A 24,176-nucleotide genomic window follows, 5' to 3' on the forward strand; every position below is an offset into this window, starting at 1 on the left:
CTATCCTAATGCTAACTGCACTAGAATTACTTGTTACTTGTCCATCTTCTCTACTAGATAGTAAGTTCTATGAAGGCAGGCACCACAGTGTTCACCACTGCCTTTCTAGCCCCTGGCACTATGCCTAGTACACAGTAAGCTATGTAAATGTTTGATGAATGGACGAAAGAAGGAAGGAGGGAAGGTAGGCAGGGACTTCTTCATCACCAGTTTTGTCCCGAGTGGACCCGTAGCTGCCGTGTTCCATGCTAAGCATGTTGAAGATGTGGTCCCTGCTCTAGAGGCTTAAAATTTACATGTTTCTCCAAGCTCGTGTCCACCTTTAGGAAAACAAAGTGCATGGGAAATTCTTGTTTATTCCAAATCTCATGCTCTTTATTTTATTAAAGTATTCAAAATGGAGCTTCTGAATCTAAGGGAGATTCTCAAGTACATGGAATCCGGGGAGGAATTACAGGGCTCAAAAGGTCTTAAGTCTAGTGTTCTAATGCTACTTCTGCAACCTCTGCTGTGTAACCTCCAGTGAGTGGCTTCCACCTCTGAGCCTCAGTTCTCTTTTCTGTAAAATGTGACGGACCATATCTTGCATAAAAATAAAAACAATTGAGTGCATTTGACTATTTATGCCATTGTGTATAATTAGATAGTGTCCTCCTTTAGGGGCAGCATAGATGCAGTGTCTAAGTAAGCTGAGGGGGCAGGGAACACAGTGCGTGCCTATTTCCATCTGTAAAAAGTAAGAATGCGCCATCCCTCTAGTAGGTAGTAAGGGAGGGGTGGTAGGTTGCAGGGGACCTTGACTCAATAAGGACCCACTCCAACATGTCTATGTGTTTTAGCCTCTAGGTGTGTAAAATAGAAGACTCCGAAGCTCCAGAACCTTCGTGACACCACTAATGATGACCCACTGCTCCACATTCAAAAACAATACACCCTCATGCTAGCTCTCCCCCTTCAGAGGGACAACTCAGAGAGAAATAGTTGGTGGGGGATGAAGGATGGCAAGGCTTGGAAAAGCGCTGGTGGAGCTAAGCTTCCTGGCAGGGCCCCATTTCAAGTTTCCTCCTAAAGTGCAGGTGGGGCCTCTTAGTCCCCCTGCCATGGTTTCTTAGGGAGGACTATGGACTTGATGGACACAGGAATCGAAGGCTTCCTGGCTTCCATCCAAGCAGCTTGCAGGTTCATCCTACTCCCCAGAGCCCCACAAACACCATTTCTGGCCCTCCAGCCTCTGCTGGGCTCTTTCTAAATTTCTATGCCCATGCCTGCCCTTCCCTGTGCAGAGTTTTCTCTGTCCCTTCACAAACCTTATTTCATTTTCTCAGTCTCCATATCTATTTCTTTCTCCCTCCTTCTCCTCCTCCCCTTCTCTCCTCCTTGCCATCCCTCACCAGCCCCAGAATGGGTCTCCCTCTTTTCTTCCCTCTCCCTCCTCCTTAGCTCTCACCCCTGCACCTCTTTCTTTGTATTCCTCTCGCCCTCTCCCGGCCTCGCCAGCATCTCTCCTCCCTTGCCTGGCTTCGGCTTCCCCCAGCCTCCTCATCTTCAGCTCAGTCTCCTCCCCCTCGCTCCTTTCCGCGCCCCCTCCCCCGCCCCAGCCTCACCCACACCCTGCTCCGCATCCCAGGGCCTCTTTCCACCCTGAGGGTCTCTATGCCTCTCATTCTCCGTCCACCTGCCTCCTCCCTCACGACAGGTTTATCAGGCACGCATCCTTTTCTGCCTGGGCATTCCCCCCACCACCGCTATCATTGCGCTGTCTCTTCTGTCTCCTCTCCCCACCCTCTCCTCTCTTCTCCCTGCCCCTTTAAATCTGCCTGGCCCAGCCTCCCCCGTGATGCTGGGATGGAGCAAACATTGATTTGTGCTGGGATGGAATCAGAATTTTGATATTTTTTCCTCTCCCAACCATAAGAAGAAAAAAATAAAACACCCCCTCTTGGTCGCCCCCTCTTTTTTCCCATCCAGCTCCCAGCTCCTCTTCCCTATCTCCATCCAAGGCAGATTTTTTTCTCTCCACTATTCTCATCTCCCCCCAACACACACCCCTGCCACTACCTCGCCCCCAACCCCCACATCCCACCGCCGGCTCCTCCAGCTGGCGAGAGGGGACTCTCTCCTTCGGCTCCCCCACCTTCTCTCTCTGGGTTGGAGCAGTCTCTCCGGAAGGGGAGGGGGCTTGGCTTGTCCGGGCGAGGTGGGAGTGGAGGTATCCTGCGATGGACGCCGTGCCTGGGAGGCAGCCTCAGCCTCAGCCCACATGGTGAGTAACCTACCCCACTCCCTCCTCCCTGTCTGCCCATCCTCACCTTCGCCTTTTTCCTGCAGAGCCTCTCCCATCACCATCCTTTCCCTCGCCAAACTCTCTGCCCACATTGCTCAGATCTTCCCCCACTACATTTTCACCCCCACTTGCCTAGGAAGCCAAAGAATCGAGACAAAGGGGTCCTGACAGCAGTCAAGGAACGGGATAGCATAAGAGTCTGCCCAGCCCCCTCTCAGGACCTCTCTCCATGCCACCCCCAACTGCCATCCATACCCGACACTTTGGGGTTCTAGATTAGATAAGTGGGAATCCCGCTTGGGGTTGGGACCCCAAGTCCTGGGAGGAGCCCTCTACAAGAATGGAGGGGTGGGGGAGCCCCCGTGCCTCCAAAGCTAAGGAGCAGCTGGAAGACGCTGCCGAAGAGTGGGGGGTTGGGGAGCGGTGCTGATGCCGGGGAACCACTGGGCCAGGGAGCGGCGGGCAAAGAGGAGGGGCCTCGCTCGCCACTTCCCCCCTCTTTCTCCGCAGCCACTCAGGATGAGGGTCCGGCCCTGCCAGCCCGCGCTGGGCTCCCCCCGCCCGGCCCCGGTCTAACTGCCCCCGCCCCCAGGCCTCGCCCGGCTCCCAGGCCCCCAGCCAGCTCTCCAGCCCCAGGATGCGCTGAGCCACCGGGGGGCTGAGGCCGTGCCAACTACATGCATGTCCCCAGGGGGCAAGTTCGACTTTGACGACGGGGGCTGCTACGTGGGGGGCTGGGAGGCGGGGCGGGCACATGGCTACGGCGTGTGCACGGGGCCCGGCGCCCAGGGCGAGTACAGCGGCTGCTGGGCGCACGGCTTCGAGTCACTGGGCGTCTTCACGGGGCCCGGCGGACACAGCTACCAGGGCCACTGGCAGCAGGGCAAGCGCGAAGGGCTGGGCGTGGAGCGCAAGAGCCGCTGGACGTACCGCGGCGAGTGGCTGGGCGGGCTGAAGGGGCGCAGCGGCGTGTGGGAGAGCGTATCCGGCCTGCGCTACGCCGGGCTCTGGAAGGACGGCTTCCAGGACGGCTACGGCACCGAGACCTACTCCGACGGAGGTGCGGGGCCCGATCCACTACTGTCTGTCTGCTCGTCCGCGTGCTCCTCCCTGTTGCCCTGGCCCTCGTATACCTTCCCCTGCCATAGGACCTCCGTGCCCGCTGTTTTCCCTAATGCCTTCCCCATCGACATGCACCCCTGCGCCTACCTCTCTGCCCTCTTCTCCCACCATCGCACATCCCTTCATCATTTGTCTGTCCCCCTGCCTGCTGTTCCCTCTCCTGAATCTTCCTGCCCTCACCCCTTCCCTGTCTGCCTTTCCCTTACATCCTTTTCTCTGCCAGTCTCACACACCTCCCCTCTCCACCTGTCTATCGCTAACACCTCTGCTCTGTCCCCTCGCGTTTCCTCAGTGGGCTTGTCCCTCCTAGTCCAGTTTGCTCATCACATGGCTATCTTATACAGCCCGTCAGCCTGTCCCTCACACCCTCTGGACTCTGTTCTCCACACACCCCAGCCTGTCTGTCCCTTCCCCTTTCCCTTGTCTACCCGTACTGCCAAAATTCAGGGATCTCCTACTACCTGTCTTGACTCTACTCTTCCACACTTTCCGACCCAACTTGGCCTGTCCCCAGCTCTTAGTGCCCTTCCCCAACCTCCATGCTAAGACTTCCAGGGGGCGCTTGAGGCCTGGGGTGCGAGGAGCAGCAGATCCTGATTCTTTTTCCCCTTCCTACCCCGCCCGCAGGCACCTACCAGGGCCAGTGGCAGGCCGGGAAGCGCCACGGCTATGGGGTACGCCAGAGCGTGCCCTACCATCAGGCGGCGCTGCTGCGCTCGCCCCGCCGCACTTCTCTGGACTCAGGCCACAGTGACCCTCCGACGCCGCCCCCACCTCTGCCCCTGCCAGGCGACGAGGGAGGCAGCCCGGCCTCCGGCTCCCGGGGCGGCTTCGTGCTGGCGGGGCCGGGGGACGTTGACGGCCCACCCTCCCGCAAGCGCACCCCGGCGGCCGGCGGCTTCTTCCGCCGCTCGCTGCTGCTCAGCGGGCTCCGGGCAAGCGGGCGCCGCAGCTCCTTAGGCAGCAAGCGGGGCTCCCTGCGCAGTGAGGTGAGCAGCGAGGTGGGCAGCACAGGACCCCCGGGCTCCGAGGCCAGCGGGCCCCCGGCCCCAGCGCCGCCCGCCCTCATCGAGGGCTCGGCCACTGAGGTATATGCAGGAGAATGGCGCGCCGACCGGCGCAGCGGCTACGGCGTGAGCCAGCGCTCCAACGGGCTGCGCTACGAGGGCGAGTGGCTGGGCAACCGGCGGCACGGCTACGGGCGCACCACCCGCCCCGACGGCTCCCGCGAGGAGGGCAAGTACAAGCGCAACCGGCTGGTGCACGGAGGGCGCGTGCGCAGCCTCCTTCCTCTGGCTCTTCGGCGAGGCAAAGTCAAGGAGAAGGTGGACAGGGCTGTTGAGGGCGCCCGTCGAGCAGTGAGCGCTGCCCGCCAGCGCCAGGAGATCGCCGCTGCCAGGTGGGCACCGGGTGCAGAGGCTGGGCTAATGGGAGAAGGTACCCTGGAGACAGGGAAGGAGGTTGGTGCCTAAAGGAGGACCAAAACCCAAGGTCTAGAGCCTGGTGGAGAAGAACAGGCCTAGGGCTAGGCAGTTGTAGCCCTGGGTATTTGGGGTGTTTATATCTCAGGCCACAGGTGGATGTCGGTGTAACTGTGGGTGGCTGGGTATTTGAGGGAAGCCGTGTTAGACTATGTCTCAGTGTCTTTTGTGGGGACATGTGTCATTGCGTGTGGGAGTAGCCATGAGTGCTGCCTTATGCAGGCCTAGAAACCTCTTAGAAGTCAGACATGTCCCTAGCCTTCCTTTTCTTGCAGCCGATCCAGCCTCCAGGCATCAGGTCGAGAGCAACAGCACTGGGCAGGAAGAGCAGGAGCGGGCATTCCTAACCACCACCTAACCCAGTCTGATATCATTTCAGTCTGGGGCCTAGGAGAGGTCTAGTTTGTACAGCTGACCTATCCACCTAAAAAGATAGTCCCTCTCAGCTTTGCCTCCTCTGCCTCCCTCTACTCACTGATAAAGATTTGAGGGGAGGAGGCTTGAAATTTTTTTCTGTAAATCAGATTACATTTGCATTAATCAGTAACCTTATCTAAAGCAGCGCTATTGGGTAGGAATATAATGTAAGCCAAATAGATAATTTTAAATCTAATAGCCATATAAAAAAGGAAACAGATGAAATGAATGTAAATATTTTCATTTAAACCAATATATCCAAAATATTATCATTTCAACTTATAATCAATATAAATTTGCAAATGTGCTATTTTAATTCCTTTTTTTTTTTTCACTAAGTCTTTGAAATCTAGTACGTATTTTATACTTATAGCACGTCATTTCAATTCAGACCAGCCACATTTTCAGTACTTAATAGCTACATATGGCTTGTGACTACTGGAGTAGATAGCCCAGATCTGAAGAAAGCCCAAAATCTATTTGTAATGAGATTCACAGGCCCCTGATTTAGGCAATTCACACATCTGAATGTTTATATATTGTATTTTCTTTAAAATGGAGGGCACGGTTGAAGAATTTTGTTTAATTTTGGGACTGTTTCAAAAGATCAGAGGTCAAGATATATCCAAATGTGCTCAATGAGTTTGTATAATGGGCGACAATGTGTGTGTGTGTGTGCGTGTGTGTGTGTGTGTGCGTGCGTGCATGTGACATGTCATATCCAGAGTAGATGCCTGAGCCAGAGAATGTCTACCTGTAGACATATCTGACAGTCTGATGGTTAAAGTCTAAAGCTTTAAGCCAGGGAAGAGGAAGGACAGAGCACCAAGGAGCACTTTAGGCTAGATGAGGAGCAGGCATGTGCAGGAAAAACTGATCTCAGTAGCTGGAGGATCAGGCAGTGGGAGGAGGCTGGTTGGTCTTCCCAGCAACAGGCCTGGCAAAACTGATTGGCTGCCAGCTGCCATGGAAACAAGCAGAGCCTTAGCAGCAGGTGACTGCCAGGTAGCCTGAAGCCTGGCCTGATGCCTGGGCATAGACTGAGTCTACTGCCTAGGACTTGATCATCCATACACTCCCAACTCAGAAACACAGGCCCTTGTCAGTGTTGCAGTTTCTTGACCGCCAATAGACCTCAGTGTAACCCGAGATTGTGATCCTCGTCCCCCGCCCTAAATTCTGAGACCACCTCAGTTTCAGGACAAGCTAGTCATATAGAGTCTGGAAGCCCTGAGATGGAAGAATAGCATTATCTGAGGTTCCCTCCAAGCCTGCTCTAAAGGTCCTTGACCCACCAGGTTTGAGGAGAGGAGGCCGAACATATTTTCCAAGGTACATACAGAAGAGGTGAACCTAACTCTGCAGTGGACACCATGATCCTTCTTACTACCCCCACACCCAGACTGTCTTCCTAGGCCAGATTAAACAAGCCTGGGCCCAGAAGGAGTCATGAGCCTTGATTTATTCAAGCTTATATCAAGTATATCGATCAGAATTACAGAACTGATTTAATGATTACAGGGCATCTACCATTAACAGCAGAGGGTGAAAGGGAAAGGAAAATTGAGAAAGTGTCTGACATCAGAGGGAGAACTGGGAAACAGTGGAGAAAGGACTGATAATGCTTCAAGGTTACCTATACCTAAAGAGCATGGCAGGAAGGGAGGGGAGGAGTTGTGGGAGACTTAGAACTTACCCAGAAGGTATCATCACAGTGGTGAGAAAGCATGGATGTTGATAGAGAGAGGGAACAGATAATAGCAGAAAGGGGGACCCACCCTTACTCCAGTTCCAGAGCTCAGAAAGGATGAGGTGGGGGCAGGGGGACAGAGGGAGTGAGGAAGGAGGAGAACAATGTGATAACGAGAGGCTGAGGAAAAGCAAGATATGAAATTCTCATGTCAGAAAATCTGCAGGGAGAGGCAGGATTCAAAAACAAGGGCTAGCAGTGGTGAGGGCAAGGGAGGCAAAGGCCCCTAATACAGGGATAGGGTGGCCCAAAGCAAGGGCTTGGGGGAGGGGGGCAGGATTGAGGTACAGGAGCTGTGTGACCCCAGGGAGTAAGAGAGAAGTTGATAACAACAGGAGATACCAGCAGCAAAGAGGGCAGGTATGCATAGCTTGTAAGCACCAAGCAGGTGCAACTGCAGAGGGATGTGCTAAGAGAGTGAGGTATCAGTTGGCGCTGGGAAAGGAGCAGGACAAGAATGGAATCACAGAGTTGAGGGTGACAGGGAAGGGCCTGGTCCTGCAGCTTGAAGAAGGGAAGTGTTACTACAGGACGTAATGGTGAGAGAAGCAAGATTATGTGATGACAGCAGGCACAGCCCAGGTCTAGGAGAGGAAACCAAAAGCCAGCTGCCCTGCCAGGCCGGGAAAAGGGAGCAGCTGGCATAGTGTGTCTCCAGGTGTGGGCTCAGATCCGGAGGGTGTGATGTGATGGGTACATGGGCTAGGGGGCTGGAGCATGTGAGCAGGTCTGCTAAATCCCTGTACCCGGAACCTAACAGGGCAGCAGACGCCCTTCTAAAGGCAGTGGCAGCCAGCAGCGTTGCTGAGAAAGCTGTGGAGGCTGCTCGAATGGCCAAACTGATAGCCCAGGACCTGCAACCGATGTTAGAGGCCCCAGGTGAGGCGTGGGCAGCCTGGGGTGGGGGGTGAGCCCCCTGGGAGCTGGAGGGGAAAGGGAAAGGGAACTCCTACAAGGGACTGGAGATGGGAGAGCCAAGGTATGAGGGTCCGAGGGGACAGAAAGTGGGAGGGTAGGAAGTAGAACTGGGAATTAATGAAATAGGGTAACAAGGACAAGGGGTTGGAGTCTTGCAATGAGAGGCTGTAAGCCTGGGGAATACCAAAGTCCTGGAAGGTGCCCACTCAGGGGGATAAAACTGTAGCTTTTGCAGCCCCAGACCAGTTAGGCCCCTCTGATTCTTAGCTGTCCCTGCCCCAGGCCGCAGACCCAGGCAGGACTCAGAAGGTTCCGACACAGAGCCCTTGGATGAGGACAGCCCTGGGGTATACGAGAATGGACTGACTCCCTCAGAGGGCTCCCCTGAACTGCCCAGCAGTCCTGCCTCCTCCCGCCAACCCTGGCGACCCCCTGCCTGCCGGAGCCCACTGCCTCCTGGAGGGGACCAGGGTCCCTTTTCCAGTCCCAAAGCTTGGCCTGAGGAGTGGGGGGGCCCAGGTGAGCAGGCAGAGGAACTAGCTGGCTATGAGGCTGAGGATGAGGCTGGGATGCAGGGCCCAGGGCCCAGAGATGGTTCCCCACTCCTTGGAGGCTGCAGTGACAGTTCCGGAAGTCTTCGAGAGGAGGAAGGGGAAGATGAAGAGCCCTTGCCCCTGCCGAGGACCCCGGGGGCCTTGGAGCCTGAGCTCATGGCCACACCAGTCCTGAGGGGCCCATCCTCAAGGGGTCCTGAAGCTGGGTGCCTGATGGAAGAGCTTGAGGAGCCAGCTGCAACAGAGAGGCCTGCCCAGCCGGTGAGACAGACACCCTCCATTCCTACTTTGTACCCTCTGAGTCTCAGCTCCCTTCTGACCCCTCTTCTCCTCAAAGCCTTGCCTCTCATTCTTTCCAGATCTCTCTCTAAATCTCTGAGGGGCTTTGATTTGGATCCAGCTTTCTCTCTGCCTTCCCAATCTTGGACCATATCCCACCTCAAAAACATTTAAAAACTTGAGAGCTGAAAGAAACCTTAGAGACCTTCATGTCCAACTCCCTCATTTGACAGAAGGGAGAACTCAGGCCCAGAGCACTTAAAGTAACTTGTCCAAGGTTACAAATAATTATAATGGTAGAGCCAGAACATCTTTCCCTGTTCTCCTTCCATATCATTTCCAGCTCTCGTTTTCCTACTCCACCCCCACCCCACCTCCACACTTTCTCTCTTTGGTTCCCAGAAATAAAAAAGGAAAAGCTTGTTCCCTCCCTACCCTAACTCTCCCTCCCTCTCCTGGGAAAAAGAGAAATAGGAAAGAAGGCAGAAAACCAGGAGAGGCGGAGTTTCCCCAGAACCCTCTACTCTGATTGGACTCCAGGCCTTCTCCTGTTTCCTAGCAACCACATCCTCACCCCTTCATCCCTTTCTGCTTTACTGCAGTACCGGCTGCTGCTGCCAATGTATTGCTACTAAGGCCAGGCACCTTCTGCCTGGGCCACGTGACATGCTGGTGGGAGGGGAGTGGAGGGAGGAGGGAGGAAGAGTCGTTCCTGACTAGACAGAGCTGAGGGAAGGTGGGGTTCTGGCTGGGAGAAGAGGTCTGTTTTGCAATCCAAAAAAAAAAAAAGGCACATCTTTCATCGGATAGTGGGCTGTTTTTGATAAATATTGTTCATAATGGAGAATTTTGGAATCATTAATGTGCGGCTGGAACATTACTACTTTTTGACTGGGACTTCAGAAACTGGTTTCTCTGGCAGGAATTTTGTTACGGGGGAAAAAACCTTGGGGAGAAAAAAAAAAAAAGGCTGGAGACTCCTCTCCCCCAGGAAAGGTGCCTGGGAAACTTCAGCTTTGCCACCTCGGCCAGGGCAGGAAGGTGGTCCTTGGCCTGGTACTCGGGGACTGAGATGGCATTTCCCCCGGTTCTCTAGGGAGCTGCCAACCCCCTGGTGGTGGGAGCCGTGGCCCTCCTGGACCTCAGCCTGGCGTTCCTGTTCTCCCAGCTCCTCACCTGAGGCTCCTGCCTGGCCTAGTTCTGGCTTCGGTGGCCGCCTCTTCACTCCTTTTGACCTGCCTTTTCTCCTTTTCGCTTCCCAGTTGTTTTTCCTATCTTTCTCTTCTCCCTTTCCTTTCTTCCTGTCTCCCTTTGTTTTTGTTTCTTGCTTTTTCTTTCCTGCTATCCTTTCGGATTCTCTCATTTATTCTGGCTCTGTCTTCCTCCCTTTTCACCCCACCCCTTCTCTTTCTCTAGATTGTTTACATATGAAGGGCTTTTCTCGCTCAGAGTTGCTCTCTTCTCTGAGACACACAAATCTAAGTCAGACCATCGCCCCCACACCCTCTCCGCCTTTTCTTTAGACCTGAACTTGGATGAGGGTGAGGATTTGGTATCCTGAGGAGTCTCCTGGAAGCTGAGTGGAAAGGAGGAAGAAAATGGAGGAGTGATTGTATATTAGGCAAGGCACTGGCTGAGCTGCTGTGGCTCCCTAACCCGGAGGCCTGGTGTCTCTCAGGCCTAGCGAAAAAGCTAGAGGAGGTGCAGCCTCCATCTCTGACCTCGGAGGATCCTATCTCACCTCCAAGCACTGAACTAGGTTCTTGCCTAACCCTGTCCTTCCCTGAAAGAGCTATGAAGGGAAATGAAAAGCAGAATGACTCCCTAGCATCTCCCACTTTCTTTCCTCAACAGCCAGCCCCTTGTCCAACCCCCTAGGGTGGCATGCCACATCAAGAGCAATGTGTAAAGGAAAGAAAGAGGTCAATGCAGCCAAGTCTACCCACTGACCTCTCCCACCCTTCTCTCTCCCCCTAAAAGTTTATTTGATTGGTCTGGACTCACTTGTGGCCTTTGATTAAATTTCTAAGGGGCCTGAAGAAGACATCCGTACTACAGAAGGTTAGAGGCACTTGAGCAAGGATCCCATTCCCCAACTCTGATAGTTGTGTTGGGGGAGACAGTTCTGGGGAATGGAACCAAAGGAACAGGAACTCACTGGGCAGCACAAGTTGTGACAAGCTTAGCAGTCTCTAAGTGGGTTATATCTCTTCCCACATCACATCAGAATCTTGTGAAAGGGGGGGAAAAACAGAAGGAGGGGATCACAGAAAGCCAATCTATCACACACTTTCCAAGCAGGGCAGAGGTGGGAGTCAAACCCAGGTGAGAGGTGGGGGAGAGCCCTGTTTGAAGTTGTGGCTGATCCCTGGTACTAGCTTTTCCCCTGGGGGTAGGAAGCCCTAGGAAGAGGGGACTGTAAGATCGATCCCCAGGGGATCTTTCCTCCTTCCCCTGCATGAGGCAGTGGCAAGCTGCCTGTCAACCCCCTCCCTCAAGGAATGGCCTTCCCTGGGAATGCCCACTACACACACCGTCTTCTTTTTTTCTAGTCAAATTCTGTTTACTCCTTGGCCTGCCTCCCTCCTTCCTCCCCTCTCAACCTTTACTTCTGATTTCTATTTCATGGAATTTGGGATTGAAGTTAAACTTCAACAGTGCCGCCAACACCAAGTCTTGCAGGAAAAAAAAAAATACAAAGAAATTTAACAAAAAAAAAATATATTAATAAAAAAGTTCAAAAAAGGGGGGGGAATTGTCATCTCCTTTGGGGTGCGATGGCTTCAAACCCATTCTCTCCTGGGTGGCGAGAATGTACGAGGAACCCTCTTGGGGAACCCCAGGCCTGTTACACAGTCTCACGGCCCCAACGTAGTTAAAAAGTCCTTTCCCCAAACTCCAAAGCCTAAGGCCTAAGGTCAGAAGACTCAAGACGGCTCAGCAGGGCGGCCCATGAGGGGCGGGATCCCGTGATGGGGCGGGGAGAGGGAAAGACCAGACCGAAGACCAACCCCCGCCTGGCCCTGAACCCGGAAACGCCAGGGGGAGAGGAACGGAGTTGAGGCAGAAGCCAGGTGAGGCTGGCGTTAAGGCAAGCGTCCTGGTGTGGGGAAGCTGGGGCCGCCTGGATGTGAACGTGGGGAGGAATCTTGTGGAAGAACTAGCGCACATCCCGGGAAAAGGAATGGCTGAGCTAGGGACGGGGAACCAGGAGGGGGAAAAGGGGACGCAAGTAGGCGGGGCTCCGGCGCATGCTCAGTAGGAACGGGCGCAGGGTGGGGCGGGAACGCATGCGTAGTGGGGATCTCGACCGGGAAGGAGGGGGCGGAATTTGGAGACCCACGTGGGGGAAGGGGAATGTGGCCTCAGTTTTAGGGTAGCGGTGAGACCTGGGCCCCCAGGATCTTGGCACAGGGCAAGATTGGACAGAAAGGCCAAGCACTCTGGGCCAAGGAGGTTTAAAGCCTTCTCCGTTCCTGGAGTCTGCCCCCCAGGATGGTGGTGACTTCGCTGAAGCTTCAAGATCTAATTGAAGAGATTCGTGGGGCCAAGACCCAGGCTCAGGAGCGGGAAGTGATCCAAAAGGAGTGCGCCCACATCCGGGCCTCCTTCCGCGATGGGGACCCTCTGCATAGGCACCGCCAGCTGGCCAAACTGCTCTATGTCCACATGTTGGGCTATCCCGCCCACTTTGGACAGGTACTGGGCAGGGACACCTCTTTTCGGGAGTTTAATGAGGGAGGCTATAGTGGGACAGGGTCTCAGACCTGCTCACCTGTTGGTGCTCCGATTTTTTCTACAAAGTTCGCAGCCCTCGCAGCATACACCGCAGACCTCCTTCCTATTACAACCCCTACTGGTCACCAGCTGGACTTAACCCTTCATTCTCTGACCAGCCCCATTAAGGGCACCTCCTTCCTTCCTATCCTCCACTCCAATTTCCTTGAAACTACCCGTTAACTGAATCTTCTAAGACTCTCATTGAAGAGAGGGTGATAGGATATGGTGTCCCCACAAAGTAATCTGATGTTAAAGAGGAAGATAGAAAAAGGATTTTTGGTGCTTTCACTCTTACCCCTTTCTGGTCTGCCCCCTTCCCTATAGATGGAGTGCCTGAAACTGATCGCCTCCCCCAGGTTCACAGACAAGAGGGTGGGCTACCTGGGGGCCATGCTTCTGCTGGATGAAAGGCAGGATGCCCACCTGCTCATTACCAACAGCATCAAGAAGTGAGAGGGTTTGGGGAAGCACTTGGAATCAGGGAGATGGGAGAGTGGGGAACTGGAAAATTCCAGGGGGCTGCCTGCTATAGGTACTGGAAGGACTGGATTTCTCAGAGGCTTGACTGACCATCCTCCCAAAACTGCAGTGACCTGAGTCAAGGGATGCAGGCTGTACAAGGCCTGGCCCTGTGCACTCTGAGCACCATGGGCTCCGCTGAGATGTGCCGGGACCTGGCTACTGAGGTAGAAAAACTGCTCCTGGAGCCCAGCACCTATGTGCGCAAGAAGGTGAGATGGCAGGACTCTAGGCACTTGCCCCTCTAGAAATTCTTCATAATTTGCCATGTGACAGAGGTTGGGGGGTGGGCATCCTGGCAGACCTCTGCCCTCTCTGAGCCCCCTGACCTCTGTAGGCTGTTCTGACTGCAGTGCACATAATCCGGAAGGTCCCTGAGCTCTCTGACATCTTCCTCCCACCCTGTGCCAAACTGCTTCACGAACGCCACCATGGTAAGGCCATTGGGCTCCCCATCCCTTGTCTCAGCTATGGCCAGAGGTGGAAAATGGGACAGGGACCCCAACTCATTGGAGAAGGGTAGCCTATGCACACACACAGTAGACTCTCCTGTGCCCCTGATCCCCACTCACTTCCCCTGCCCTGATCCCAGGCATCCTGCTGGGCACCATCACGCTGATCACGGAGCTCTGCGAAAGAAGCCCGGCAACCCTCAAGCACTTTCGAAAGGTGGGCTGGTGAAGGGGCAGGCCCTGAGCCAGGAAAAGAGGGTCAGTGGAGTTGGAATGGGGCTGAAGGCTGAGATTAGGAAGAATACCCAGATAAGGCTGTGCCCTCCCTCTAGGTAGTGCCCCAGCTGGTGCAGATCCTCCGTACTCTGGTGACAACCGGATACTCCACAGAACACAGTATATCTGGAGTCAGCGACCCCTTCCTACAGGTGGGCTGACCCTTCCCTGCTGTATCTTTAGAACAAAGTTTGGCAGTAAGCCCATGGCTAGTGGTCACCTCCCAGAGAACACTGTCTCAGTCAGTGTCTTGGCAGACACAGGACTGCCAAGTGCAAGGAAGGGATGCCTAAAGGTCAGAAAATCCAGTTTGGTAACAATAATAAAAATAAAAATAAATCCTGTCCCCAAGTCCCTTGAGACTTGTAGAGTGGAGGCAGAGTGGCAGGGAGGCTCTAAGGAACCAGCCAGATCCCTCCTAATGCTCTCCTAATGTCAGATTTTTCTCCTCAGCCCCATGACTCCTTACCCTAAGAACCCCTGCACCTCTCAACTTTTAACCTAACCTCAGGTCCAGATACTTCATCTGCTTCGGATTCTGGGCCGGAACCATGAAGAGAGCAGTGAGAGCATGAATGACTTGTTGGCCCAGGTATGGGACTGGAGAGGGGTGCTGGTTAGGTATGTTGCTCTGTGATCCCACCAGCCCTCGGCACCCCTCACATGACCACCCACCATGCGGTGGCCATATAATAACATCTATGTTTCTCTTCCAACTGTGATCTCCATGAGGACAGGAATACCGTCTCAGTGTGGTAGCTCCTGACACATAGTAGGGGCTCAGGGAACTGTTAGGTGGTTGAGGATTGGATGACATGGTGGAGACAGACCTTCCAGAGACCTGAGAAGAGGGCAGAGCCCCTTACACATGGATCTTCTCTCCCATCCACTCAGGTGGCCACTAACACAGACACCAGCCGAAATGCGGGCAGTGCAGTCCTTTTTGAGACTGTGCTCACCATCATGGACATCCGTTCTGCAGCTGGCCTGCGGGTATCATCCCATATGCCTCTCCCACTGTAGTCTCATCCACCCTCCCACCCACCCCAACTGTACAAACAGGTCCTGTGCCAGGCAGCCCCCACTCCTGAATCAACAGATTGCTCCTTCCCTGACTGTCCCCAACTTCTGCGTCTCGTAGGTTCTAGCTGTCAATATTCTTGGCCGCTTCCTGTGCAACAATGACAAGAATATTAGGTAAAAGTCCCAGGTGTCTGGCTGGGCTGTGCCACTGAGCTCCTGGCCCTCTGTCTTCCTTCCAGTCTCCCAATTCACTCTTATCCCTGTACCCAGGGCAGAATGGTGCAGAGAGGGGGATGATAGCCATGGTGTGATGGGACCTCTCCCACTCTGTCCAGGTATGTAGCCCTGACATCATTGCTACGGCTGGTGCAGTCTGATCACAGTGCTGTGCAGCGGCACCGGTCTACTGTGGTGGAATGTCTGCGGGAATCTGATGCCTCCCTTAGCCGGTGAGCGGGACAGATGGCCCAGCACCTGGACCAGCTCAGAGCAGCTGGAGTAAGGGGACTAGGAGACAGGTGCCTGGGGAAGGGGAGGGCCTGGGCTACCTCATATAGACACGTCTTTCTCCTGCCAGGCGGGCCCTGGAACTGAGCCTGGCTCTGATAAACAGCTCTAATGTGCGAGCCATGACGCAAGAGCTTCAGGGCTTTCTGGAGTCGTGCCCCCATGATCTACGGGCTGACTGTGCCTCAGGCATCCTGCTGGCAGCAGAGAGGTAAGGTGACAGGTGTCCAGGAGGCAGAAGGTGGAATCTGGGGAAGGTCAGTACCAGGACTAAAGAGCCATGTCTCCTAGGTTTGCCCCAACCAAGCGGTGGCACATAGACACCATCCTGCACGTACTGACAACGGTGAGGCAGGGGCTGGTCTGAGAGCTGGGCAGGAGTAGGCAGGGCTCACCACGCTGAATTGACCACGTTCACTGCTTCAGGCGGGCACCCATGTGCGGGATGATGCAGTGGCCAACCTGACTCAGCTGATTGGCGGAGCCCAGGAGCTACATGCTTACTCTGTGCGCCGCCTCTACAGTGCACTGGCACAGGACATCTCCCAGGTAATGTTCCCACCACCCAGGCTCAAGGCTGCCCAACCTCCCAGCCCTTCCTGGGCCACTTACTCCTTACACCTGGTTCCCAACTGTTTTTCCTTTGAGGTCACAACTACTTAGTGGAGACACTCAAGGAGAGAGAGCCCTATTTTTACTGAGAACACCTGTACTTCTGTCCTGGCTCTGATACCTACTGGCTGTGTAACCACAAATGACCAATTTAACTTTATGCTCAGTACACGCAGCTTTCTACCCTGCCCACCTCCCAGAGCTATCTAGCGGATCTAATGAGATCAATAACAGCTTTCTGCATGTATTAGGTTTTATTACTACCTGAATGTTGAGTGAATTAACAGATGCCACCCAGCACCTTTAGCCCCCTTTCCATATTAAGTAGTGTGGGTAGAAACCATCTACCCCTTCTCAAGGAAGGGATCCTCTCACTTCGCCATCCCCCAGCACCCCCTTGTGGTTGGGCCACAAGTAGTTCTGATGCTTGGCCACCAGAGGGCAGTGGAAGCACAGGAGCCAGGACAGCCTGGGGACAAATTCTTAACTGCTCCCTATTCCAGCGCCCCTCCCTCTCAGCACTCCTCCAATCCCACCATCTCTGCACTGCCTAAAGGGATATCACAGGGTCTGGAAGTGAGGAAGAGCCTCAGACTCTGGCCCAGCATGTTTCTTATCCCACACAGCAACCGCTGGTGCAAGTGGCAGCCTGGTGCATCGGAGAATATGGGGACCTTCTGCTGGAGGGGAACTGTGAGGAAACTGAGCCCCTTCAGGTGAGACCTGCACTGAGAGTGCCCTAAGGAGGAACTGGTCAAGGGAGGCAAGGCTGGCCCCAGGATCCCTACCTGTTGTCTGTTTCCAAAGGTAGAGGAAGAGGCAGTGTTGGCATTATTGGAGAGGGTGCTTCAGTCCCACATGTCCCTTCCAGCCACCAGAGGATATGCCCTCACAGCCCTCATGAAGCTCAGCACCCGGCTTCGGGGGGACAACAAGTAAGAAGTGTTCCCAGCCCTTCTCAGAGACCCTCTTCTTGGTGCTTCCAGAGAGATGTCCCTTCATTGTGCCCATGTTTCTGAGTTTCTCTCCAGGCACATACCCCAATACCCCCTCCCCCAAATGTTGGATTTTTCCTTTTGAGCCAAGTATCATGGGTATCTCTCTGTGGGGCCTCTCCATTCCCTGCCACATCCTGGAGCTGAAGGGAGTGCAGACTGCCATTCCCACTCATGCACCACCCTGTGGCCCAGCCGCATCCGCCAGGTGGTATCCATCTACGGGAGCTGCCTGGACATGGAGCTGCAGCAGCGGGCTGTGGAGTACAACACACTCTTCCGGAAGTACGACCACATGAGGTGCGATTAGCACTCTACCACAGCATAGGACCCAGACTCCTCCTTTTCCCCAAATGTCCTCTCCCCAGTGTCCCTTTCTGGGTACAAGGGACTCAACCTCACTGTGTCCTACCCATCCAGTCAGAGCCTCCCCACTCAGAGTTCACTGAAGCTAAGCTGGTTTCCAGCCCTGCTTATCTGAAAACCAGCAACAGTGTGCCATCTTAGGAAACCAGAGGGGCACTTCAACCCACCATGTGCCCAGGGCTGTGTTCTTAACTCCTCCTCCCACATGCCTCTTGTAAAAAGCCCAGGGTCCACCCAGAGGGACACACTTGCATTCCATTCTCAGGGCTGCCATCCTAGAAAAGATGCCTCTTATGGAGCGAGGTGGCCCTCAGGTTGATGAGGAAGCAAAGGAAAGCAAAGCAGCAGCCCAGCTTTTGGAAGCATCCCCTGTCACCACAGAGCCCCAGGTGAGGAGGCCAGAAGCCCCAGGGAGAAGAAGACTTGGTCAGGCTTCCATACCCAGCCCTGGTCCTTCTGCCCTTTCCCCCAGGCCTCAAAGCTCTTGGATCTGTTAGATCTCCTGGATGGCACTTCTGGGGATGCCCAGAAGATTCCCCCTCTGGATCCCTCCACAGAAGGCACTTTAATACAACTTCTTGACTCCCCCTGTGCTCCTACAGTCCCGGGTAAGCCTCAGCAAAGGGAAGATGTCTTAGAGAAGTTGGGGGAGATGGAAATGTGTTCCCTCTTCTTTCCCAAGGACTGAGGTTCAGGTGCCCTCTTTGCTGTGTGCTCCACATCAAATCCCCATCTTAGTAGGGAAAAGTGTTCATTCGATGACAAATTCCCCTCCTGGACACTCTTCAGTATCTTCTTCCCTTTGTTCCAGACATCTTACCCTGGCCTGCAGGCCCTGCTTTCTCCCCAGCCCATCTCATATACTTTCCTACAACCCACTCCTGTGGTTCCCTCTCAGTTCCTCAGACCCTCTCACCTCAAGCCCTTAGCAATTCATGTTCTTCTTACATGCAATATTTTTTCCCTAGCACATCAAATGACTGGCTTATTCTCACTCTTTAGACCTCAGGTAAAATGTTAGATGCTTCCCCTACCACTCCTATTTTAGTTAGTTCCTCTCAGTTATTCTGGCCTAGTTTATTCCCCTCTAGCACCAGTTACAGTCTGTCATTATCTTGCTTTTCTTATTCTGTCCCCCAACTAGACTGTGAGCTCCAACAGGGACCTCATCTTCTTGTCCACTTTGTCACTAGTATCTCAAACAGTGCTCCACACCCAATGGGTGCTCACTTAATTTTTGTTGAATGAACTCGTTATCTTCAGCCCATACAGTGAGTCTCTCTCCCTACTCTAGCTCCCATCCCAAATCTCAAAGTGTTTGAGCGTGAAGGACTACAGCTAATTCTGTCTTTTGTTCGACCCCCTGGAACCCCTGCTTTGCTCTTAATCACTGTCACCGCTACCAACGCCTCAAAGGGTGATGTCACCCATTTCATCTGCCAGGCCGCTGTGCCCAAGGTTTGTGGAAGACCAGGGTTCAGAAGTGGCCTGGGCACTTCAGGAGAAAAGGCTACTAAGTAGAGGAAGTGGGTGGGAGAATGAGATGAGAAGGGAGTGGTTTGCAGAGAAAAGCACTTGGAGAGTTATGGAAAGAGGGTTTGAAACTTTTGGATGTGCAGAAGTTGCCTGAACTCAGTTAGCTGCCTTATATACTGTGCTCTGCCCAACCTCCTTGTTCAGAGTTTCCAGCTGCAGTTACAGGCCCCCAGTGGAAACACAGTTCCAGCTCAGGGTGGCCTTCCAATGACCCAGCTCCTCAGAATCCTCAATCCTACCAAGGTGAGCTCCAGGAACCCCCTGTGGATAAGACCCAAAAAAGGGAGAAGGCATTGGTGCTAACCCTGGTATCCACTCTCCTATTTCTAGGCCCCGTTGAGGCTAAAGCTGCGCCTCACTTACAACCACTTCGGCCAGTCGGTGCAGGAGATCTTTGAGGTGAACAACTTGCCTGTGGAAACATGGCAGTAACTCAGACTCCACTCAGCCTGAAATCCTCCTGTGTCCCAAACCCCTGGGGCCCTGGCTACTTGGAACCTACATCTGAAGACTACCAGCAGGTGGCACTCTGGTCCTTTGCTTGCCACTGCAAAAACTATGGGGGCCTGTCCCCCTCCCCCGCAAATAAGGAAAGCCCAATAAAGCCTACGGGGGAAGCCATATTTGTGTATATTTGAGGTAGAAAACATGAATAACAGCAAGGGAAACGTCTAAAAAGCAAGTATGTATCTTCCCCCTCAGCCTTAGGAACCTGTTTCAACAAAGGAGGGTTTTCTACCCCTCTCCAGGCTGAGGAGCAGATTTGCCCCAAACTTCCACAGGAGGCGCTCTACCCTCTGGTCTAGAGTAGGGCACAGTGGCAAAATCAAACCAGAATTTCTAGATTTCCAACAAAAAATCCCACCCATTTCCTACCTACCTGCGCTATTCCCCACACCCCCAGGCAGGGAAATCCCTGCTGCCTCCCCTCATCTCTAACTCAGCTGTAAGGCAGTTTAGGAGCCGCTGGCAGAATCAATGGCATCGACCAAGGGAGGGGGGGTGGCAAGGGATTTTCCTGTGCTTAACTACTGATCACGGCTAAGTGGAAATCCTATAAACACGAGCGGAAATCAATGGAGGCTGCTTAGCGGCCAGGGGAGAGGGGCGGCCCACAGATTGCATCTGACTGATGAGAGAGAGGAGGCAGTCTGGGAGGGCTCAACAAAGGATAACTGAGGGTAGGGTGAAGGAACAGGCAGAGCTGGTGAGAGAAGACTCACTCTGGGGAGGAAAGCCTGGGGAAAAGGCACAGTGAGCAAAGGAATGAACCCCATTAGTCCCAGAACTCTCTTCCCTGTCATGGAAGATGTGACACCCTAGTCCAGGCTACTATCAGCATCTTTAGTCCCCTGTGGCTTCTCTCTGGAGCTGTGCACTTCTAGCAGGCGCTGATAGTCTTGAGGCCGGAAGCGCTGTAGGTACACAATCAGCTTGGCAGGTGCCACCTCCTGTGCCAGCACACCTGTAGGCAAAAGGAGAATGAGAAGGGAGCCAGACAGAGCTGCGAATGCTTTAATTCTACTCCCTCCGCCCACAAAGCCAGACCCCAAAGTTGTTTCCAAGGCAGCACTGGGATTCTGAACACCATCTAACCAGCTTGTGGAACCCACCAGCCCACTCCCTGACTGGCCTATGGAAGTAGGGCCTAAAAGGACCACTCTAGACAGGAGTAGGGCTAGAAAGCCAAGTATGAGCCTCTCTAGCAAAGAGAAATGGTGAAGAGGCACTCAGGCGCCATGAAGACAGAGGGTGCCTGAATATTGACTCATTTCAGTTATTGCTCCTGTCCCCCAATCAAGATTAAAGCCCATCTAGGCAGGCCAAAGCTCATTAGCTTGGTAATGAAGCACATGCAGAGATGCACACAGAAAGAAACAGGGATGTAGAAAGAAGCAGCAGCTATAGCCATGGGGTAGGATTCACATAGAATTCTAGTCTCTATGTAGTATGGAGCCACGATAAGCCAGTGTCTTATTGTTAGCAGCATGCTGGGCATACAGCAGGGAACTCTATGTTTGCTAAGGAGGTGAGAACAGCATCCCAGGGATGTAAGGTCCCATGGGATGCACAATGCCATATTTATGAGAATGAACTGTCTACAAGGGAGGTAAGCTTGGGAACAGAAAAAACTGCCAGTGCTTGCCCCGCTGTCTGTTCCATAAATACAACATTCTTGCCTTTTCCTCAAAGCTAACAGACAAATGACCTAGGTGTAAAAATGAGATAGGAGTTAGGGGAAGGAAAGATGAATCGGACTAAAGCAGAGAATTGGCACATGGAACTGAAGGACACTTGGAGTGGCTAGAAGTATGAGAACTAAATGAGACAATGGGATAGATTATAGAAAGAAGGCTAAAATCCAGGTTAGAGAGGTATTATAAACGGAAAGAGGATTTGATAGAGCTTTAAGCAAACTGAGTCCTCCAAAAAATTATTAAAACAATTCCCATTAGAGAACCCCAAGACCCTCCCCGCTAACTGACCCATGGGTACACACAGAAGAGGAACAGGGAAAGCAGAGAAGGACCTGTGTCCCTCACCAAGCATGCTGCTGAGCTTGTTGATCTTCTCTACAGCAGCTGGGACTTCAGCCTCCTGGTGCACCATGACCTCGACCTCACCCACAGCGTAGCCAAAGTCAGCTGTATCCATGTCCACCCTGAGCAGCAGTTCCTCTTCATCTGCTCTCGATAGCACCAGTTTCCAGGCACTACGCTTAGTCACAAAACTAGCTACTTCCTGCAGCCCCAGTGGGCTCAGCACAGCAGCCACACCTCCAGCCCCCAGGACCTCAGCGCCCAACACCTCACAGAGCTTGGCCACAATTGCGGGCTCAGCTGTGAGTTCCAGGTACTCAGTATGGAGTCCCGAGACACCTGCTGCTCCAGGACATTTGAGCTCCCATCCACTACTCTCTCGCTGCCGCAGCCAGTGGTCAGTCCGCATGAGGCTCAGCTCAGGGGTGTCATAGTAGCTGTCTCGGAAGGTGACCTGATGCTCCAGGGTGCCCCCCAACTCCAGCAACCGTTCCTCTGTGCCAGGCCCAGGAATGAACTTTCGCTCCACCTCAATCAGGCCCTGAGCCATACTACCTGCAATAATAAATCAATCAACAAACATTTGCTGAGATCCTAAAGATGCTCAGCTTTGCAGAGGGACAGCTCAGCACACCCTCCACACACACACCCGCCTCTAAAAACTTATGAGGCATCCACACTGTTCACAGCTCTGTAGGTGCTACAGCCCTTTCTCCCTGCCTCTGTGGATGGCCCCGCCTCTGGTGTTTTACGGCCTGCGATAGTGACAGGTCTCGTTATATCCCTTCTACCGCTGATGTCCTCAATCCAAAGGGCTCCCTCGAAAGCAGGCCGCGTGGCAGGTGTTCTTTTAACGCTCCCCTGTACGGCTTGCTATCCCGGAGGCCGGTGGCTCACTGTGCGGGATGACCCCGGCCAACCTAACCCTCCCCAGCCACAGCACGGGCCGGCGGAACCTTGGGGTCTCACCTCAAAGCCCGGACTCCCTCTCGCGGGACCTGAAGATGGGGGATGGGAGCCCACGCCACACACGCCACGCCCGCGAGGAAGGCCGGGAACAGTCCCTAGCCCGGGACTTCGGTCCCGTTCTCTGCGCACCCGACCGGTCCCAGCGCGAGCGGCCATATTAGGCCCGATGTGGCGGTGCCACGGCAGACCCGGGGCCCAAGGGCCTGCTAGGTGTTAAGGGGCCTCGACCTCTGCAGTTGGCAGGGAGTGAGGTCATCCTGTGCTCTGCTCCTCATGCCCGACCTTTCTCGGCTCCCGGGGGTCAGCCCGGGTCTCAGGTCTCAGGCTGAGCCTGGCACCCTGGGGCCCGGGTGCATGATGGGAAATGTAGTTCCAAAGGGAGACTTTGCTTTCTCCTCCTCCCCACCGCCCTGTCGCTATGGTGACAAGAAAGCTGCGATTAGTGCCAGCGAGACTCTAAAAGTTGAACTAGGAAGGTGGGGAGAGTAGGGTGGAAGGAGCTGAGGCCCAGCCCCGTCTCCAAATCCCTCACTCCGTAAGCTGATGGGCCTAGAATACAAGCCATTCATTCACTGTCCAGCAGATACTTTATTGATTATGATGGTGGCCCTCTAAATGCAGGCCACTGGCAATGAGCTAAAGAAAGCATAACTAAGACCAGTTTAGCTACTCTGGAGTATTAGAGGGGATTTAATGTATCCTGGCATGAATGTTCAGAGTAAGGTTAGGTGGGAAACTTTATGTTGGAGAAGGAAGTGATATTTTAGGTGGGAACTAAAGACATGTTAGGATTTCAACAGCTGGAGTCTCAGATGGAGACAGGAAAAGCATGAGCAAAGGCCCAGAAGCTGGAGAGTATATGGTCAGTGTGGAAGGGAGATGAAGCTAAAAATACAGTTAAGCAGGTTGGAAAAGGCCTTGAGCACCAGATCAAAGAGTTTGTCACTGAGTTTCCAATGGCCCCTGAGCCGGCTTTGTCAGGAGTAGGAGCATTACTCGCGGTCATTTAAAATACAGGAAAACATGGGAGTGGCCCTTTGACTGCTTTGGGAGACAAAATAGAGAAGGCTCCTTCACCTCCTTACTCCTGAGGACTACTGTTACCTGGAGGAGTCATCTATATGTCTGAGTCTCTAGGCATGATAGCTTGCTGAGGAACAGTGGCTCTTACCAACTTCTGGGTTCCCTATAATTGGCGAGAAGTGCCAGGTTCTCAACACCTGTCCTCTCCCTAGTATGTTTCTGAAAAACACATGACACATGGTAAGCACTGCGGGGAGGACACTGCTGTACAGACATGGCGCTTCTCCTCCCCCCACACAATTCTGGGGGCTCTGTAACCGTGTGGAGGAAAGAAAGCTCTCAGAGACTTCAAGGTAATTGCTGTGGAAGAGAAGGTTCTAGTACCCAGTTAAAAGGGAAGGAACTAATAAGTCAGGAAGAAGGGAGTGGAAAGAGGCTTCAGGTGGATCTGGAAGCTAGTAGAAGCCAGGGCTTTCTCTAGAGCTAATTTAAAACACGCCACGTATGGTTTCTGTAGGAAGAGAAGACTAGAAAGAGTTTAAAGGAACCTGGCCTTTTTACAGGCACCAGCTTGAACCTAGCGCCAGAGTCGAGCAGGTAGCCCGGCCCACGGGCCTGCCTTACCCTGGAGCCTAGAGTCCCGCCCACGGTCCAGCAAGGCCTGCGGATTCGGCAGCTGGAGCCGGCGCGGGAGCGAGCGCGGGCTGGATGGTGGTGGGGGGGAAGACTACAACTCCCGGCATTCACCGCGGCGGGCGGGCCGCTGCACCTGC

The 24,176-nt window shown here is 53.8% G+C and overlaps 3 protein-coding genes across 4 annotated transcripts; 2 read left to right on the forward strand and 1 right to left on the reverse strand.

Moving 5' to 3' along the window:
• The first annotated feature begins 1,642 nt into the window (after positions 1–1,642).
• On the forward strand, positions 1,643–11,629 carry JPH4 (junctophilin 4). Its single transcript, XM_006913576.2, has 6 exons — positions 1,643–2,263; positions 2,795–3,344; positions 4,034–4,805; positions 7,815–7,933; positions 8,255–8,787; positions 9,902–11,629. The coding sequence occupies exons 2-6, from the start codon at positions 2,966–2,968 to the stop codon at positions 9,983–9,985; spliced, it is 1,887 nt and encodes a 628-aa protein (XP_006913638.1). The 5' UTR covers positions 1,643–2,263; positions 2,795–2,965; the 3' UTR covers positions 9,986–11,629.
• A 161-nt stretch (positions 11,630–11,790) lies between these two features.
• AP1G2 (adaptor related protein complex 1 subunit gamma 2) lies at positions 11,791–19,492 on the forward strand. The gene is made up of 22 exons (XM_006913578.3): positions 11,791–11,879; positions 12,300–12,504; positions 12,910–13,034; positions 13,175–13,316; positions 13,442–13,538; positions 13,697–13,773; positions 13,889–13,984; positions 14,344–14,424; positions 14,727–14,825; positions 14,974–15,029; positions 15,191–15,304; positions 15,433–15,573; positions 15,654–15,708; positions 15,789–15,911; positions 16,601–16,690; positions 16,782–16,909; positions 17,165–17,269; positions 17,601–17,724; positions 17,808–17,943; positions 18,630–18,793; positions 19,016–19,114; positions 19,202–19,492. The coding sequence occupies exons 2-22, from the start codon at positions 12,301–12,303 to the stop codon at positions 19,301–19,303; spliced, it is 2,358 nt and encodes a 785-aa protein (XP_006913640.1). The 5' UTR covers positions 11,791–11,879; position 12,300; the 3' UTR covers positions 19,304–19,492.
• THTPA (thiamine triphosphatase) lies at positions 19,479–22,444 on the reverse strand. 2 transcript variants are annotated; one of them, XM_006913577.3, is made up of 3 exons: positions 22,381–22,444; positions 21,415–21,966; positions 19,479–20,336 (listed from the first exon to the last, which is right to left on the reverse strand). In XM_006913577.3, the coding sequence occupies exons 2-3, from the start codon at positions 21,959–21,961 to the stop codon at positions 20,191–20,193; spliced, it is 693 nt and encodes a 230-aa protein (XP_006913639.1). In that variant the 5' UTR covers positions 21,962–21,966; positions 22,381–22,444; the 3' UTR covers positions 19,479–20,190. The 2 variants fall into 2 exon arrangements, with proteins under 2 accessions (XP_006913639.1, XP_024903788.1); XM_025048020.1 differs by lacking the exon at positions 22,381–22,444 and adding an exon at positions 22,164–22,374.
• Between the last annotated feature and the right edge of the window lie 1,732 nt (positions 22,445–24,176).

This window comes from Pteropus alecto, unplaced genomic scaffold, assembly GCF_000325575.1.
Source record: "Pteropus alecto unplaced genomic scaffold, ASM32557v1 scaffold335, whole genome shotgun sequence".
NCBI lineage: Eukaryota > Metazoa > Chordata > Mammalia > Chiroptera > Pteropodidae > Pteropus > Pteropus alecto.

Excerpts from the sequence above, each read along its gene's own strand:
- JPH4 (XM_006913576.2), top strand. The coding sequence starts at position 2,966 with ATGTCCCCAGGGGGCAAGTTCGACTTTGACGACGGGGGCTGCTACGTG. Across the intron at positions 3,345-4,033 it reads CGAGACCTACTCCGACGGAG|GCACCTACCAGGGCCAGTGG; the intron begins GTGCGGGGCCCG and ends CCCCGCCCGCAG. Across the intron at positions 7,934-8,254 it reads ACCGATGTTAGAGGCCCCAG|GCCGCAGACCCAGGCAGGAC; the intron begins GTGAGGCGTGGG and ends TCCCTGCCCCAG.
- THTPA (XM_006913577.3), bottom strand. The coding sequence starts at position 21,961 with ATGGCTCAGGGCCTGATTGAGGTGGAGCGAAAGTTCATTCCTGGGCCT. Across the intron at positions 20,337-21,414 it reads CAAGCTCAGCAGCATGCTTG|GTGTGCTGGCACAGGAGGTG; the intron begins GTGAGGGACACA and ends TTTTGCCTACAG.
- AP1G2 (XM_006913578.3), top strand. The coding sequence starts at position 12,301 with ATGGTGGTGACTTCGCTGAAGCTTCAAGATCTAATTGAAGAGATTCGT. Across the intron at positions 14,425-14,726 it reads TGAATGACTTGTTGGCCCAG|GTGGCCACTAACACAGACAC; the intron begins GTATGGGACTGG and ends CCATCCACTCAG. Across the intron at positions 15,030-15,190 it reads AACAATGACAAGAATATTAG|GTATGTAGCCCTGACATCAT; the intron begins GTAAAAGTCCCA and ends CACTCTGTCCAG.